The sequence below is a fragment of the Anomaloglossus baeobatrachus genome, chromosome 3 (assembly GCF_048569485.1).
Source record: "Anomaloglossus baeobatrachus isolate aAnoBae1 chromosome 3, aAnoBae1.hap1, whole genome shotgun sequence".
NCBI lineage: Eukaryota > Metazoa > Chordata > Amphibia > Anura > Aromobatidae > Anomaloglossus > Anomaloglossus baeobatrachus.
The window spans coordinates 37,839,982-37,859,134 of record NC_134355.1 but is presented as its reverse complement, the minus strand read 5'-3'; the positions used below and the strand labels follow the sequence as shown (position 1 = coordinate 37,859,134).

The 19,153-nt window shown below is 49.5% G+C and overlaps 1 protein-coding gene across 1 annotated transcript in view; it reads right to left on the bottom strand.

Annotated features, from left to right (window-relative positions):
* USH2A (usherin) overlaps nucleotides 1-19,153 on the bottom strand; it is a 1,098,211-nt gene that overhangs the window by 889,449 nt on the left and 189,609 nt on the right. The window contains exon 13 of the mRNA XM_075339131.1: nucleotides 7,806-7,983. Coding sequence (XP_075195246.1) covers nucleotides 7,806-7,983 — 178 coding nt within the window. The remainder of the gene's footprint in view (nucleotides 1-7,805; nucleotides 7,984-19,153) is intronic.

Sequence of the window (19,153 nt, the reverse complement as noted above, 5' to 3'; positions counted from 1 at the left end):
CAGAAGATAATGACAGACACATGAATATGACAAGATTCAGTACATAAGCAGGCATACAAAGAGATAGAAAGATATGAGATAGGGAAACGTAAGGAAGGAGTAAGGACAAAAGGAGGGAAGGAAGAAATGAGAGAAAGGAAGGAAGACAGAAAAAAAAACAAAGAAAAAGAAGAAAGAGAGAGGAAGAAAGAGAAGGAGGGAAGGAAGAAATAAAGAAAGAAGCTAAGACAAATATTGTGTGGGTGCAAATCACCAAATCCACTGACCATTGTGCTGTTTCTATTTGTTTTAGTTAACACTGTTATTTAATGTTTTTCATGCTTGTCTCTGCTGCCATCTACTGGTCAGACCTTTCGGCTCCTCTGTTTCTTTTGTCCAGCCCATGGGAGTGTCTAATGACCCTCTTGCATCACTTCCTGGCTTGTTCATTCCAAACCAGAGTTTGTGAGAACAACATCCCTTATTGGAGCTACTAGGAGCAAAGTCTTCTGACCACGTAGTAGCTTCAGAGGCAAGCATCACTGGAGAATTACAATGCCAAGTACTTGGATTACTGCACTCTGCATGTCCTAACCTTTGGAGAAAATAAACCACCATTGTTTCATCTCAGCATGTGCATGTTTCACTCTGGAGCGCTCTGGTCCTGTCTGCCCCACCTATAGGAAAAACGAAGGTAAGATTCTTACAACCTCTCACAACTATGCGCCTTCCATCGCCTTTAAGTGGGGACAGAACAGTCAGAAGACTGCTTAAGAGCTCAATACCCCGGCTACAGATCCCTAAGAACCCTGTAACTTCCACTGTAATCTGCCTAGCAACAAGCCTTGTGCACTAGTCTGCCTGCACAGTGCATGCCTGGACAAGCCTAAGGGGAAGCTCTCCCATCTGCCACGTCCTGTGTCACCTCTGCTTGCATTGTAAAGGGACAGTTTATGCACCTGCTGTTTCCCTCTAGCCATACCACTTCTATAGACTTGCAGTACATTATACCTCATTACTGCACATCGCTGCACTGCGAACCCCAGGTTTTGCTAAAGACACCTTGGGAATCTCATCAGGGAGTCCTTGCAGAGCTGCACAACAATTTTTGGACCCCTATTCAAAAGTCAAGTTTCTTAAAGAGACAGTACACCTTAAATCAAAATGGCCGAAAAAGACCTTGGACAGTTCCCCACTGCTGAAACAGAGCAAATACAATCTGATACTGTCCATTATGAAGCCCAGGAGGCGGATCCCACGCTTTCAGCAGACCAAGTTGTCCGACCGAAGCGCTCTTCCAAACCCACGATAAAGGCCACTGAAAACTATCACACTATGAAAGATGAGCTATGTGAACACCTGGAAGAACAGTGGGAACGAGTCACCTATTACATGTCAAGACTTGAATCCTCATCAGGTGATGCCACATGCTTACAAGCCGCTCTGGAACGGCTGAACACAGCTCATGAAAGATACAAGAGACTGTCAACAAGGTACATTACCTTTCTAAAAGACTCTAAAATTGATGAAGCTCTTTCAGACCTAAGCAAGGCAGAAGAGGTAGACAAGGAAAGAGATGCCAAGGTGCAAGATGCCATAGACAAGGCCGAACACCGTATCTCTCACCAGCAAGAAACCAGATCACACCGATCAACCTCATCTAGACGTTCCTCTCGGTCATCCGGGTCATCATCCTCAAGAAGCTCAGCCCTGAGCGACAGGATACTAGAGGCTCGCATAAGAGCAGAGGAATCCAAGGTGAGACGTTCCTTCACAGAAAGAGAAGTAGAGGAAGAAGCCAAAAGGACAGAAGCAGAAGCCAAAAGGGTAGAAGCAGAAGCGAAAAGGGCAGAAGCAGAAGCCCTTGCAAAAGCAGAAGCCGCTAAAGCAGAAGCCCTTGCAAAAGCAGAAGCTGCTAAAGCGGAAGCCAAAAGGGCAGAAGCGGAGGCTTGGATAAAGATTCTTCGGTCACAGATGGAAGAGGAAGTTGCGCTAGCTAAAGTGAGACTACTTGAGCAAGCATTGATCCAAGGTCCTGATCCAGCTCACTCGCCACCACTGGAAGCAGACAATCCAGTTGATCGCACAAGAGACTATGTACTGAATCAGTTACCTGTAGCAACCCCGGTTTGCAGTACCGTCCAAGCCGACAACACCGAAACCTCCAACTTACCTCTACCAGTGCCAGTGCCACCTAAAGCACCCGAGCAAATTAATAACAGTCACCAAGAGGTGCCCTCTCAAACACAGTCACCATGGCAAGATGGCAACCAAGTGTTTCCTGACCCACTTCCACAGCTCAAGCAGCGGTCATCAGAATCTACAGAGGCTAAACCACAGCTCAACCCTGCAGCAACGTCATTTTACCCGGGAACATCTCATCCATTCACGCCAGGCAGCCCATACGCCCCAGGGGCATCACGAGTCGTCGTGGCAACAAGTGGTGAAAAATCAGATATGTCTGAGTTTGCCAGGTTCATGGTGAGCAGAGAGCTAATCAACACTAGTCTCACGAAATTTGATGATCGTGCAGAGAGCTACAGGGCCTGGAAAGCAACTTTCAAGGCAGCCATCGCCAATCTCAACTTCACTGCAGAACAGGAGCTCGACCTCCTGATCAAGTGGTTGGGCCCAGGCTCTACAAACCGTATCAAGAGCCTCAGAACCGTCTATGTGGGACAAGCAGAAGCAGGTCTCGCTGCTGCATGGCAAAGATTGGAACGCACCTTTGGCAGCGCAGAAGCAATAGAGAAAGCCCTATTCAAGAGACTGCAGGACATCCCAAAGATCAACCTTAAAGAAGTCCACAAGCTTCAAGACTTAAGTGATCTGCTCATGGAGCTGGAGCTCACCAAAAGAGACCCTCGTCTGTCTGGCTGTGCTACCTGGATACAGCCCATGGAGTGAACCCAATCGTTGTGAAGCTGCCATACAGTCTGCAGGAGAAATGGGCAACGTCAGTCTCAAGGTACAAAAGAGTGCATGACGTCACCTTTCCCCCATTTATTCAGTTCTGCAAGTTCATCGACGAGCAGGCCCAGATGAGGAACGACCCCAGCCTCGACTTCCTAGAGTTCAACACTTCGGCAGCTGCAACATCATCATCAAGGTATGAAGGTGCCATGCACAAACGCAGAGACATTAAGAACACTGTGAGTGTTAGGAAGACTGAGCTACCATCACCTGCAGCACGCACAGATAAACAGTACACCATCTCATCACAAGATAAGTCTTTCAATCAAGAATGCCCCATCCATAAAAAACCGCATTCACTGAACAAGTGCAGAGGGTTTAGATCCAAAACCCTACAGGAGCGCAAGAAAGTCCTCACAGAGCTTGGGATCTGTTTCAAATGCTGCGCATCACTTGAGCACGTGGCCAAGGACTGTAAATCCATCATCAAGTGTGAGGAGTGTCATAGTGAAAAACACGTTTCAGCCATGCATCCAACCCAGCTAGCTAGAGACACACCGGCGGCAGTCACCACCACTCCCACTCCAAGTCATGGCGGGGAGTCCAAGAATCAGACTGACACCACCACAGCCGTCTCCTGCTCATGCTCAGAGGTATGTGGAGAGGGCCAAACACAGAAATGTTGTGCCCGAATATGCCTCATCAAGGTTTATCCCGAGGGACATCCAGAAAAGGCAATGAAGGTGTATGCCATCATAGACGACCAAAGCAACCGGTCCCTGGCAGGAACCAAATTCTTTGAATCCTTCGGAATTAATGGACCATCAGAACCCTACACCTTGAACACCTTCTCGGGTCGCATAGAGACTAGCGGCAGAAGAGCCCAGGGATTCATTGCTTCTCCTATCAATGGGAAGACTGAAATACCTCTACCAACGCTCGTTGAATGTGACCAAATACCCAGCCACAGGAATGAAATTCCTACCCCAGAAGCTGCATTTCATCAACCACACCTAAGACACCTCGCTAGCGTTATCCCACCTCTGGACAATAACGCAGAGATTCTACTCCTGCTCGGCAGAGACAATCTAAGGGTACACAAGGTGCGACAGCAGTGTAATGGGCCTGACTATGCACCGTACGCCCAGAGACTGGACTTGGGATGGGTAGTCATAGGAAATGTGTGCGCTAATCGATCAGAAATTGACTCCTTCAAGACTTAAGTGCATGGAGATGGGCGCACAACCTGCTTAAAGCCATGTCATCATCACTATGGAGTGAAAGAGAAGTCTCCAGACACAATACAGCTACCTGACATCGCTTCTTCTCTGCATATCGACAACTTGGGAAGATCAGTCTTTCACACAACCAAGGACGACGATAAAGTAGCCTTGTCAGTAGAGGACAGAGAATTCATCGAAATAATGGACTGTGAGTTTTCTAAAAACAAAACCAACCACTGGGTCTCTCCATTACCCTTCCGATCTACCAGGGTAATACTCCCAAACAACCGAGATCAAGCTCAGACCAGATTTAACTCTCTTCAGCGTTCCATGAACAGCAAGCCTGAAATGAGAGAACACAGCGTCGCCTTTATGGACAAGAAAGTCTGCAACAACCTAGCAGAACCTGTACCATCTGAACTGAATCCAGCAGATCACGCAACTAGACCTACGTCTATAAGTTCTTTTGCTAACTCTTCTTGGCTTACAGGTCCAGAGTTCCTGCTGAGACAGTCAGAAGAAGGTGTCCAGGAAGCCTTCAGCATCCTAGATCCAGACAATGATCCAGATGTCCGAGCTGAAGTCAATACCCTGGTCACCAGTGCAGAAAAAACTTCCAACCTCGGTTGCCAACGGTTTGAACGTTTCTCCAGCTGGATGAGGCTCGTCAGGACTGTCGCTAGGTTAGTGCACCATCGCCAGATGCTATCATACGGACCTTAAAAACAAAGACTGTCATCGCTGGCATGTCTGCCACAAACCCCTTTCTGCTGAGGACATCTCCTATAGCGAGTCCCTCATAATACGCCACCTCCAACAGAGTGAATTCGCCATAGAATTGAAGTGTTTATACAACAAACAGCAGATTCCATTAAGAAGTCCTCTCGCCAATTTAAACCCAGTCATCGACAGTTTCGGCTTACTAAGAGTTGGTGGTCGTTTGAACCAGGTTCATCTTGGAGTTGCAGAACAAAATCCTCTCATCATTCCCAACAAACACCATGTTACAGTCTTGCTGATCCGACACCACCATGAAAAGACTGAACACCAAGGCAGGCAAATTACAGAGGGCGCTTTACGGTCTGCAGGCCTCTGGATTATTGGGATGAAGAGCCGTGTAGCACAAATACTACACAATCGTGTGCACTGTCGTAAAGCGAGAGGAAAACAACTGTACCAGCAAATGGCTGACTTGCCTACAGACAGACTTTCTACAGAGCCACCTTTCACCTACGTGGGCCTAGACGTTTTCGGACCATGGATGGTGTCCACACGCAGAACTCGCGGAGGCCAAGCAAACAGCAAGCGGTGGGCTGTGTTATTCACCTGCATGAGTGTTCGAGCCGTTCACACTGAGGTGTTAGAGTCCATGGATACCTCCAGCCTAATCAATGCCTTGAGAAGGTTCCTTGCCATCAGAGGACCAGTGAAACAGCTGTGGTCTGACCGTGGAAGCAACTTCGTCGGTGCATGTAGAGAACTGAACATCGACACCAAACCTATCCAAGATCAGCTGGCAGAGAAAGGTTGCACCTGGATCTTCAATCCCCCTCACAGTTCTCACATGGGAGGCTCCTGGGAGAGGATGATCGGGATTTCACGCAACATCTTGAACTCCATGCTAATGGACGTCAATTCCTCAAGACTCACACATGAGACTCTAGTCACTCTTTTAGCTGAAGTCTCAGCCATTATCAATTCACGACCCCTTGTGCCGGTGACCATGGATCCAGAAACACCAACCATATTAACTCCTACTATTCTCATTACCCAAAAAACTGACAACGCGGTAATGCCCAGCGGAGAGTTCACCCACGTGAACACTTATCAAAAACACTGGAAACGGGTTCAATACTTGGCTGACTACTTCTGGAACCGATGGAGGAAGGAATACCTCACCATTCTTCAAGAAAGAAAGAAGTGGCGACATCCCAAGCCGAACCTCAAGAAAGGAGACCTAGTCCTCATGAAAGATCAGACCACAGAAAGGACTAACGGGCCTATGGGACTGATTACTAGGATACTGCCTAGTCAGGACGGCAATGTTCGGAAGGTGGAGCTAAAGGTCATCAGAAAGGGTGAGACGAAGACCTTTGCAAGGCCAATCCACGAACTTGATTTGCTTTTGCCCATAGAGAGCGTCCCTACAGGATGAACGCTACCGGACCTGAACTTTGAGCCATCCTTCTTGTTTTGGACTCAATTGAGCTTGTTTTTTCATTTAACATGCCTTTCCTTTCAGGTTGTATTATAGACTTAATAGTGAAATCCCCAAAGTGAATTTCAGACGGGGAGTGTGCTGTTTCTATTTGTTTTAGTTAACACTGTTATTTAATGTTTTTCATGCTTGTCTCTGCTGCCATCTACTGGTCAGACCTTTCGGCTCCTCTGTTTCTTTTGTCCAGCCCATGGGAGTGTCTGATGACCCTCTTGCATCACATCCTGGTATGTTCATTCCAAACCAGAGTTTGTGAGAACAACATCCCTTATTGGAGCTACTAGGAGCAAAGTCTTCTGACCACGTAGTAGCTACAGAGGCAAGCATCACTAGAAAATTACAATGCCAAGTACTTGGATTACTGCACTCTGCATGTCCTAACCTTTGGAGAAAATAAACCACCATTGTTTCATCTCAGCATGTGCATGTTTCACTCTGGAGCGCTCTGGTCCTGTCTGCCCCACCTATAGGAAAAACGAAGGTAAGATTCTCACAACCTCTCACAACTATGCGCCTTCCATCGCCTTTAAGTGGGGACAGAACAACCATCAAACCATAAAATATAGAAAAACAAAAGGAAAGCAGCACAGCCATTAAATCTAGGTAAAAGTGTGACTGTTTATTCCATGCCTCCTTAGTAAGTGACTTTTTGTTCCAACAATGAACCTTTCAAAAGATTGAGACATAGATAGATAGATAGAGGGATAGATAGAGGAATAGATAGATAGATAGACAGATAGACAGACAGATAGACAGAGGGATAGATAGATAGATAGATAGATAGATAGATAGAGGGATAGATAGACAGACAGACAGACAGACAGACAGATAGATAGATAGATAGATATTAGGATAGATAGATAGATAGATAGATAGATAGATAGATAGATAGAAAGATAGATAGATGGATGGATAGATAGAGGGATAGATAGATAGATAGATAGAGGGATAGATAGATAGATAGATAGATGGATGGATAGATTTCTTGAATACATACAGTAGATAACGATAGAGGCAGACACGGTCTAAACTCCCTCCTGCCTTATGTTGTGGCATCAGGGTAAGGCCTTGTTCACATGACCATTCGTTCTTTCCATTTATCAGGTACATAATGAAAAATAAACTGAACAGATAAGCAGATTCACAATCCAGTTCATTACAGTTTGAAATGGAAGTGGTGGGGTCCGTTTATTGATTTGGGGTTCATCTTCTTCCTGTTTGTTGTTTATTTATTTAAGACGTAAGCAAAAGCTCTTCCTACAGGACATAATTTTTTTTCCATTCTAAAAATAAACAATAAATGGAGACCAGACAAACCCAATATAAATCTATGGGCCCTTTTGCTTCTAAGGACTCCAAGTCCATTTATTTGTTCTGTTTCGTTGTTCTAAATAGAGCAATGATAAACAGACGAAGCCTAATTTCACCAACATGATTGTAAATTAGAAAAACAACATCCGTTTTGCACCTACCGTCCTGTATCTGAATCAAATCCAAAATATGTCTCTCTGCATTGATCACATTTACGGCCAGAAACTGAAGAGTGACGACAGTAGCACTGCCCATTGATGTCATCACAGGTGGCATTAATGGAACCATGGAGGTGACAGATGCACGGCCCACATCCGGAGTCACTGGACAGATGAAAGCCTATGAAGAAAAGACGCTTTATTTATGTGGTCATATAAAAAACATAAACACCTACATATATGCAGATAAAATATATCTGAATGACTGAGAATCTTCATCACGGGAGGAAGAGATGACACGGGAAACCATTGTTGGGCGGGTGTTGGACAAAGATGGACAGTCAACATGAATGTGAAGTCTCGTTCTGTATGGTACTATCATCACTGGCGCCATTTGGTTTGCTATAAAAATTTGGTCTGTTTCCTTATTCATGGACTATCAGTACAGCATAGCCTGGTTTTACTTCTGTCTGGCTCCTGGTTCCTTGTATCTTGGCCATTGGTCGTATTCCAAAAACCTGATGACCGGACATCATTAGAGCACTTTGAGTTACGAAAGATATGGGACAACCAGAGGAGAAAAGCAATAGAGCACTCGGCGTTCAACCTCGAATACTAGAGTAACAGATTGAAAATGTAGACAGTAGACTGTAGAAGGACCTTCAAAGGTCTCAGCAGGTCCCAAAGCCAAAGCTCCATAGAAGGGTGTGAGCTATTCTGTGTAAGTGTTTGGTATCAAGGTTTAGGGGGTTTATTAAGGGATCTGTGGCGCCCCTGAGGCTTCCGTCGCCACAGAGACATTGCACCCCAGTCAGAGGTGTGATGTCCCATCCTGGGTAAGGAAAAGGGTACATGCCAGTTCACAGGTAAAACTACACTACACCCATTGCTAGGCACACACTGGGACAAGGGATAGTGGCAGTAACCCTCCCATGCTGCATGCTGGGAGGGGTCGTAAGACCCATCCCTGCTCCCATAGGGTGGTAGCTTAGCAACCGGGGGGTGGGGAGAGCCAGCCGAGTGTAGAGCAGAGAGGAAGGTCAGAGTTTCAGTTTACCTCAGAGCGTGAGAGAGTGAGGAGACAGCATGTAGCTGTGAAAGAGAAAGGAGCTCTGTGAGTTCAGAGTGTCCGCAACAGAGAAAGAAAGCAACAGAGAAGGAGAGAAACAGAGAGTAGAAGAAGAGCTCTAGTCAGGCAGGAGCTAAAGAAAGAAGAAAGTGACGCTTCCTGGTGAAGACCCTGGGACTCAGAGGGTCCAGGTGACACCAAGCAGGGAACGAAGGGATTCCAGGGCCACAGATAGCTTCAGAGCTGGTGGCCAGTGAAGTCAGCTGAGAAAGGACACAATTAGAGGGGTGCACTGGCATCAACCCCCAGATCTACCCGGGATCGGCGGAGGTCCCTGACAGTGGTCCCAGCAGTCCAAAGGCTCCTGCAGGCCTTGACAAGAACTGTGAGTAAAGACCTTGAAACTGCACCCCTGGTGTTGCCTCAGTTATTTCTCTGCATAGACACGAATAAGCACCAACAGTGTCCCCGGGGCACCGCTCCACCTGTGGGGAGCAGTACCACCATTGCTGCCATATCATCACCCCGGAGGCCTCACACAGCAGCGGCGGTTTAATAGCCGCATACCACAGGTGGCGTCACGAACACAAACCTCAAGTCATCAGCCATATTTAACTGACACCCACCAGGGCCACGGAGTCGGGCCCCGCCACCACTGACGTCCCCCGGACTAGTCCGGCCCGGCACCGGGTGTCCCATAGCCCTGGGGTGGGCGAGTCAATTTTGGCGTCACGAACAGGATCTCGTGCCCGGCGCCCACCGGGTACTGTGTGCCTTTAAAAAGACTGTGTGTTTTACTGTGGAAACCGCCGCCATTAGCGCTGCTGAGAGCGGGAAGAAGGGGGGCGTGTCAGAAGAAAGGGCGCGAAGAGAAGCCCCGCCCCCTTGGTCTTGGCAAAAGAGCGCGAAGCAGTGCCCGCTATGCAGAGCGGAGGAGAGAAAAATGGCGCGCTAAGAATGCTGCTGTATGGAGGAAGAAAGAAGATGGCTCCTGCAAGCGGAGGCCAGGAGGAGCTCACCTGGATCAGGCCTGTGACCGCCACTGAGCTGGAGGCTGAAGTCGGGGGAACGGCTGACAGGATGAACGAGCAGAGCAGACGGGATACAGCCGTGTGGGGGAAGGAGATGGTGCTGGCCATGAGGAAGCTGCAGGTGTCTGTGCAGAAAGGCCTGTGTGGAGGTGCTGCCCACAACCATCCGGAGCCCACACCAGCGATGGCGATCCTGCTGCAGAGCATCTCCGGCTTAACCCTGGGTGAGTCCTATACTGCCCCTGCCCGATCGGGTGTGCTGACCCCGCCGGCGTTACTACCAGAGGCCACTGCGATGCCCGCCGCGATCCCCGCTGCGATCCCGAGTGCGATCCCGAGTGCGATCCCGAATGCGATCCCGAATGCGATCCCTGCTGTGATCCCGACTGGGGCCTCTGCTGCGATGCCCATTGAAGTCTCTGCTGCGATGCCCATTGAGGTCCATGCTGCGAACCTGACTGAAGTCCCTGCTGAGACGTCCGGCGCAGAAACACCCTATCCGGCCAGATCAGACCAGGCCACAACGCCGTCTATCCCAGCAACTGTTGTGGCTAAAGAGCAGACCCCTGAACATCCAGAGGAGGACGCAGCTCCGATACCATCACCCCGCAGCAGCCCCACTCCTACCCAGGCTGCAGCGCCCCGTAGTAGGCCAGCGACCAGCACTCAGGAGACGCAGACGATGATCTCCTCGGCCTACCCGCTGCCTGGAGCAATGCCGGAGTGGGACCCCCGCATCTATCCTCACAAGTAATGAAGAAGGAAAGAAGATGCTGAACTGTATATAACCCCTGAAGTTAAACGTCCGAGTTGAAAGTTTTAAAGGACCTGCTCCAGAAATAATGCTTCCTGCCTTTGTTGAACGTCCCTAAGTTCTCCAGGAGATGCCACCCAGCACAAGAGGTGGAAGGAGGAGGACCTTGTCTGACTTGTTGACCGTCGCTGGGTCAGAGTCCCAGTGGGCGCCATCAAGGGTCGGAGCCCCTGGTGGAGGACGACAAGGAGTTAATGGAGTCAGGACAGTACATAGCCCCTGAATGTCTGCCCATTGTTCTTTTCGAAGATGACACCCTAGTCCTGAATCCTTGTCCCCTGTTCTTTTTGAAGATGACCCCCCCCCTGTTTATGTGTTACCGGGCCACTGGACTGGAATGTGGTCCCCGGTGAACGTGTTATTTATGTGCCTCCCATAAAGGGATGTAATGTCCTAAAGTTTTAATGTTTTATGCATAACAAAATTTTGCAGTTTCTTCCATTGTTTTTGTTGTTTCAGCCTGAGGACGTGCTGGGATTCGCTGTGGGGGAGTGTGGCGCCCCTGAGGCTTCTGTCACCACAGAGACATTGCACCCCAGTCAGAGGTGTGATGTCCCATCCTGGGTAAGGAAAGGGGTACATGCCAGTTCACAGGTAAAACTGCACTACACCCATTGCTAGGCACACACTGGGACAAGGGATAGTGGCAGTAACCCTCCCATGCTGCATGCTGGGAGGGGTCGTAAGACCCATCCCTGCTCCCATAGGGTGGTAGCTTAGCAACCGGGGGGTGGGGAGAGCCAGCCGAGTGTAGAGCAGAGAGGAAGGTCAGAGTTTCAGTTTACCTCAGAGAGTGAGAGAGTGAGGAGCCAGCATGTAGCTGTGAAAGAGAAAGGAGCTCTGTGAGCTCAGAGTGTCCGCAACAGAGAAAGAAAGCAACAGAGAAGGAGAGAAACAGAGAGTAGAAGAAGAGCTCTAGTCAGGCAGGAGCTAAAGAAAGAAGAAAGTGACGCTTCCTGGTGAAGACCCTGGGACTCGGAGGGTCCAGGTGACACCAAGCAGGGAACGAAGGGATTCCAAGGCCACAGATAGCTTCAGAGCTGGTGGCCAGTGAAGTCAGCTGAGAAAGGACACAATTAGAGGGGTGCACTGGCATCAACCCCCAGATCTACCCGGGATCGGCGGAGGTCCCTGACAGTGGTCCCAGCAGTCCAAAGGCTCCTGCAGGCCTTGACAAGAACTGTGAGTAAAGACCTTGAAACTGCACCCCTGGTGTTGCCTCAGTTATTTCTCTGCATAGACACGAATAAGCACCAACAGTGTCCCCGGGGCACCGCTCCACCTGTGGGGAGCAGTACCACCATTGCTGCCATATCATCACCCCGGAGGCCTCACACAGCAGCGGCGGCTTAATAGCCGCATACCACAGGTGGCGTCACGAACACAAACCCCAAGTCATCAGCCATATTTAACTGACACCCACCAGGGCCACGGAGTCGGGCCCCGCCACCACTGATGTCCCCCGGACTAGTCCGGCCCGGCACCGGGTGTCCCATAGCCCTGGGGTGGGCGAGTCATATCTTGCTTGGGATCTGCTTAGAGGGACTGTATTTATTTGAGGGTCTAGTCTGGTATTTGTATTTAGGGAAGTATGTATTGATAAGGTCTGATCTTTGTGTTGAGGGGTCTGGTCAGGATTTTTGTAGGTATGCCTGTGTGTTTTAACTGGTAAGTATTTATGTAGAGAGTTTGTTGCCTGAATGTAAGGCATATTGTCTGGTGTCAGTGGTTTTTATTTGGAGGGTCTGTGTTGAAGGGGTTAGTATTAAACAGGTAAGAATGTAGGGGCCCTATGGTCTGTGTTTAAGAGGAAAAATAATTTAATTATTTAGTCTAGTCTGGTGTCTGTTTTTTAGGGTACTGGATTTATTGAGTTCTGAGTTTAGGGGTAAGTAATTATTTGGGTGGTCTGTGTTTTAAAGTGCATATATTGAAGTGGACTGGTCTGGGGGATTTGTGCTTAAGTGTCATCAGTGTATCCCATTCTAGGAAGATCTCTGGCGAGTCTGGGATCAGAATATCACAACACCTTATTGCTCTCAGATTCACTACTTGTATTTGAGTGAAATCTACTTGCTTTTAGTGCTGTAGGGGTTAAGGACTCTTTCCTATCTGGCTATCCTTTGTAGCCTTAATTCCAGGTTTAGCTCTTTTGTGACCACTACAATACCCTTCGGTATAAAAAGTCCAGTGTCTTACCATTTGTCACCAGTGATAGAATCTCCATTCTTATGCTGACCACTTTGGAAGGAGACAGTCTCTGGAAGAAGCTGAGGAATCATGACAGTTGCAGCTGTTGTGTTTAGCTGCACTGTAGGATTGGAGGAGCTTGGAGTGTTTTCCTTTTGTGTCTGTTTTCCCCATCTGTATTCCTTCCCTTGTGTTGTATTATTGTAGTCAGGGCCGCAATCAGGGCATTACCACTGTGCCTGGTGTAGGGGGCCCAGTGAAGAGAGGGGGCCTGGACAGGCTCGGGGTAATTACTTAGCTTTGTTAAGCCCCGAACAGGCCAGGCACCCCTCTTCACCGGACCCCAGTCACAGGCGCAGCAGAGGGGCCCGCCCGTGTCGTTTCAGCCACTGCACGCACGGCTAAATTGCAGGCGAAGCCCTTCTAGGGCATCGCATGCAAATTAGCCATGTGGCCGGAAGCAAGGCAAGTGGAGCAGGGAGGCAGCGCGTCATCCGCAGCCCAATGTGATGAGGTCATCACTCTGCGCCTCATCACAGTGCTGTAGACAACGCGGAGGTGGTGGAGACGCGGCAGCCAGCGGAGATAGCTGGACAGGTAAGTGCTGCAAGCTGAAGATGGTCGGCAGGGGGAGGGGGGCCCCGCTGATCTCTGCCAGGGGGGGGGGCACTGATCTCAGCCCGCTGATCTCTGCTCAGGGAGGGGGGGGCACTGATCGCAACCCTCTGATCTCTGCCGGGGAGGTGCTGATCCCAGCCCACTGATTTTTGCTCGGGGAGGGGGGCACTGATCCTAACCTGCTGATCTCTGCCCAGGGGGGTGGGGGCGCTGATCTCTGCCCGGGGCTGACCGCAGGCCCGCCGACCTCAGCCCCTTTCTTGCTTCAGCTATATCAGGGGTGGGGAACCTCCGGTCCCTGGTCTCATGCCTTCCTGCTGTGAGCCTCCTGCCTTCCTGCTGTGAGCCTCCTGCCTTCCTGCTGTGAGCCTTTTGCCTTCCTGCTGTGAGCCTCTTGCCTGCCGGTGCTGTGAGCCTTCTACCTCTCGATGCTGTGAGCCTTCTACCTCCCGGTGCTATGAGCCTCCTGTCTCCTGGTACTGTGAGCCTCCTACCTCCCGATGCTGTGAGCCTCCTGCCTCCCGGTGTTGTGAGCCTCCTACCTCCTGGTGCTGTAAGCCTCCTGCCTCCCAGTGTTGTGAGCCTCCTGCCTCCCGGTGCTGTGAGTCTCCTGCCTTCCGGTGCTGTAAGCCTCCTGCCTCTCTGCTGTGATCCTCCTGCCTTCCGGTGCTGTGAGCCTCCTGCTTCTCTGCTGTGAGCCTCCTGCCTCCCGGTGCTGTGAGTCTTCTGCTTTTGGTGCTGTGACCCTCCTACCTCTCGGTGCTGTGAGCCACTCTCCCTCCAGTGCTGTGTGCCACACCCCCTAATGCTGTCTGTGCTCCCTCAGACCTATTCATGTCCTCCAGTCCTGTTTGTGCCCCTCTAGTGTTGTCCGTGCCACCGCCAGTGCTGGCCGTGACCAGCAGTACTGTTCGAGCCCCAGCCCCTCCTGTTAAGTGTATATGTCCCCAGCCCCTCCTGTGATGTAGATACATGTCCCCAGCCTCTTCTGCTGTGATGTGTGTGTATGTCCACAGCCCCTCCTGTGATGTATATATATATGTCCCCAACCCCTCCTGTGATGTATATATATGCCCCCAGACCCTCCTGTGATGAGTATATATATGCCCCAAGCCCCTCCTATGATGTATGTGCCTTCAGCGTCTCCTACATGATGTATATGATTTACCAACCTGTTGACTGCGCTCCAAACTGAGACAAGACAAACCTAGAAAAGCAGTTGTGAGGAGCCACATCAATATCAATATATATGTGTGTATATATATTTATATATATATATATATATATTTATATATTTATAGATATACACACTAGCTGAAGTACCCGGGCGTTGCCTGGGGTAGTAACTGTCTCTCTTTGAGTTGCTGTCTGTCTCTGTCTGTATCAGTTTCTCTGTATCAGTCTCTCTGTCTGTCTCTCTCTATCTCCGTGTCTCTATCTCTGTGTCTCTGTCTTTCTCTGTGTCGATCTGTCTCTATCTGTTTGTCAGTCTCATTCCCCGTCTGTCTCTTTCCCCATCTGTCTCTTTCCCCGTCTGCCTCTTTCCCCATCTGCCTCTTTCCCGTCTGTCTCTTTGCCCGGCTGTCTCTTTGCCCGGCTGTCTCTTTCCAGGTCTGTCTCTTTCCAGGTCTGTCTCTTTGCCCGTCTGTCTCTTTGCCCGTCTGTCTTTCCAGGGCTGTCTCTTTCCAAGGCTGTCTCTTTCCAGATCTGTCTCTTTGCCCATCTGTCTCTGTCTGTGTCTCTCTCTGTCTCTCTCTCTATCTGTCTGTCTCTCTATCCGTCTCCCCACCGACATCTTATTACCTCACACATAAGCTTCTTATACTAACAGTTTATTTTGTTCTTATAGCAACCACTGACAGTTTCTATTAATAGTCTCTAGCTCCCACCTCCATTCAGTTTAATAGAGAAATTTTTTTAGAGAGTAACTGTAAAGCGCGGGGTTAAATTTTCCTGTCAAAACATAGTCTATGATGTTCCCTGAGTCACATGGGGTCTCTGTGCAAAATTTCGTGATTGTAAATGTGACGGTGCGGATTCCTTTAGCGGACATACACACATACACACATACATACACACATACACATGTACACTCAGCTTTATATATTATATATATATACACATGTTTTTCCAAGAGTTAGACTGTAGGAGGTTTGAGGGGTGGAGCCTGGGTGGAGTCCCAAGGGGGCCTGAAAATTTTGCCAGTATGGGGCCCTGAAATTCCTAGTGGCAGCCCTGATTGTAGTGGTGAGACTAATGCTCTCACCGGCCTTCTCACTAGCCAGGGTGAGTACAGGGCAAGTGAAGGCCTAGGCATGTGATCGGAGACGGGGGGGAAGGACCCGTATAAGGATGCTTGGGGATCAGCCTCTGGAGAGTAGCAGGAGGTGACCCTACTTCCCTTTTCCTTGCACCAGGGCTCACAGTTAAATCATGTTCCCTGTGAACTCTGTAGATTGCAGTGCTCGCCGTGAGCTTCCTTCTACCTGGGGGAACCCTGGTAGTCACTGCGGAACCATAAAGAGTATTTATTTATATTCTAGGATATAATGTAAGATAGATACATATTAAAACATGGTCAGGGTCTGTTTTTTAATGATTTAGCCTTGTGTCTGTCTTTGTTTTGGGTGATGTACTCATCTAGAGAGTTTGAGCTGAGATCTGTATATAGTTGGTAGTCTTGTTTGGCATCTGTATTTAAGGGAAGTATTTATTTCTGATCTCTTATCTGGGATCTATATTCAGTGGAAAAATGTAAAAAAAAATTTCTACCGTCTGTATTTATTTGGTGTTATGCTTTGTTTTTGGATTTGTCCTTGGGTGGCCATATGTTACGCTAGGTAAGGTGAAATGCCAAGCACACAGCGCAAGGGAAGGGATACCCTGTGTCTAGGAAAAGGGAAAATGGTGACCGCTTACCGAACCTACCACAGGTTCCTGGGGTCTCTCACCACCCTAGATAGGTTCCGCACCTATGCACCGCGCCAGATACCTGACCCTAGGTATCCCTAGTGCTGGGCCCTAAATAGTGAACGGATGCGATGAGCTCTTCGTCATCCCCACTAAACAACTATAGAAGACACAAGAAGGACACAAAGTGGGAAAAGCATGAACGACGTATGATTAAATGACACAGGTAGAAGTTCAGCAGAGTTTTCAGCAACAATACCACAGATGAGTACAAGCCACCTGCTTGCAACCTAGGCTTCAAGGAACTGAAAAATATCACCAGCACAGTCCAAGGAGGGAAGGGGTATTTAAACACTAAAGGAATACTGACAATGAACAGCTAAGTGGAAGGCGAGCTCCTGCTGGGTCCAAAAGGGAGATAGATTAATCCAGCAGGAAAGCTACCTATACCAATGAATACTAACAGCAGGAACAATGGAAAATCAAGGAGCATTCTGCACAGCCAGACGCTGTGACCTTCTATGACCAGAAACCACATGACTCTCTGTCACACGTGACACACCCATTGCACCATAATACAGGGACCTTGGAAGTTGCCTCTTTGCTTCCTCCAGAGCATGATGTAAGAGCATTCTACATGGAATTAAACCTTGATACTCCTCTTCCTCTGTATAGTTAAGGGGGCTTTATACGCAGCGACATCACTAGTGATGTCGCTCGTGAAAGCACCTGCCCCATCGTTTGTGCGTCACGGGTAAATCGCTGCCCGTGGCGCACAAAATCGCTAGTACCAGTCACACGGACTTACCTTGCTAGCGACGTTGCTGTGGCCGGCGAACAGCCTCTTTTCTAAGGGGGCGGTTCATGCGGTGTCACAACAACGTCACATGCCAGGCGTCCAATAGAAGCGGAGGGGCGGAGAGCAGCCGCATGAAGGACATGCCGGCCTCGTTGCCCGAGGACGCAGGTACGGTGTTGTTCGTCATTTCTGGGGTGTCACACTTAGCGATGTGTGCTGCCTCAGGAACGATGAACAACCTGCGTCCAAAAGCAGCAACGATATTTTGGAAATGGACGACGTGTCAACAATCAACGATTTGGTAAGGATTTTTGATCGTTAGCGGTCGCTCGTACGTGTCACATGCAACGACGTCACTAACGAGGCCGGATGTGCGTAACGAATTCCGTGACCCCAAAGACATCTCGTTAGCGATGTCGTTGCATGTAACGGGGCCTTTACTCTCTGTATTGGGAGTATCTAGGTTACTGGGTGATAAAGGCTTGTGGTTGTCTTTCCAGAAGAACTGCAATGCTGGCAAACAAAAAATAGGAATTTTTCCAAAATGTCATAAGACGTAAAGAGTGATGCAAACCCCTAAACTTTTCTGTTCTGGTTACCAAGACTGGTACCATAATGGGGAACCTTCTCTAGAAGGAAAGTCTCTAGAGAAACCAGACAAGGACAACTTTAAGATCTTTTGTGGAATGTAAACTTTCATCACAAACAAAAGGTTGGAAGTAGCACATTGACCCTTACTGTCTTTTAATGGCAGGTCTAAAGGCCCTGTCACACGCTACGATATATCAGGCGACATGTCGTCGGGGGGTCACGGATTCCGTGACGCACATCCGGCATCGTTTGATATATCGTAGCGTATGACAGCTATGAGCGACTGTTAACGAGCAAAAATACTCACCTTATCGTTGCTCGTTGACGCGTTGCTCATTTTCAAAAACTCGTTCAATTTCCACGCGCCGGTTGTTCATCGTTCCCGAGCCAGCACACGTCGCTCCGTGTGACACCTGGGGATCGGCGAACTGCAGCTTACCTGCGGCCACCAGCAATTCGGAAGGAAGGAGGTGGGCGGGATGTTACGTCCCGCTCATCTTCGCCCCTCCGCTTCTATTGGGCGGCCGCTTAGTGACGTCACTGTGACGCTGAACGTCCCTCCCCCTTCAGGAATAGAATGTTCCTGAATGGGTAGCGAGGTCGTTTGGAAGGTACCCGCTCTGGAGCGGTGCTGGGGGCTGCTGTGGAGACTGGTGAAGCTGCGGGAGGGAGCCTTTGATCTCCTGGTCCCGTTCATATAATATGCACAGCCACTGTCCATCACTGTGGTGCTGAAACCGCACCGCGGTGACGGGCTGGGGGAGCTGTGCATATTATATCTGCCTGTGTTTCCCTTTGATCGCACATGCACCCCTCTATTAGATATGGCCCCCATGATGCTGCCTATAGTAAAATAAAAAAAACTCTTTACTTACCCCCTCCAGCGTGTCTCCCCGGTCTCCCTCCTGGTGCTGTGATCATGCACGCAGAGATGTCACTCTGCTGTGCCGATCACATGACCGGAACTGTGAACCAGGAAATGCAGGCAGGAGGCCAGAGCTCAACCCCAAGGAGGGGGACACGAGGGAGCACAGTGCTGGAGAAGGTAAGGAAAGAGTTTATTTTACTAAAAGCAGCAGCATGGAGGCGATATCTAACACAGGGGGCAGTGTGTGCCAGCCACAGGGGGCCATGTGTGCCAGCCACAGGGGGCCGTGTGTGCCAGCCACAGGGGGCCGTGTGCCAGCCACAGGGAGCAGTGTGTGCCAGCCACAGGGGGCCGTCTGTGCCAGCCACAGGGAGCAGTGTGTGCCAGCCACAGGGGGCAGTGTGCCAGCCATAGGGGCCGTGTGCCAGCCATAGGGGCCATGTGCCAGCCACAGGGGGCCA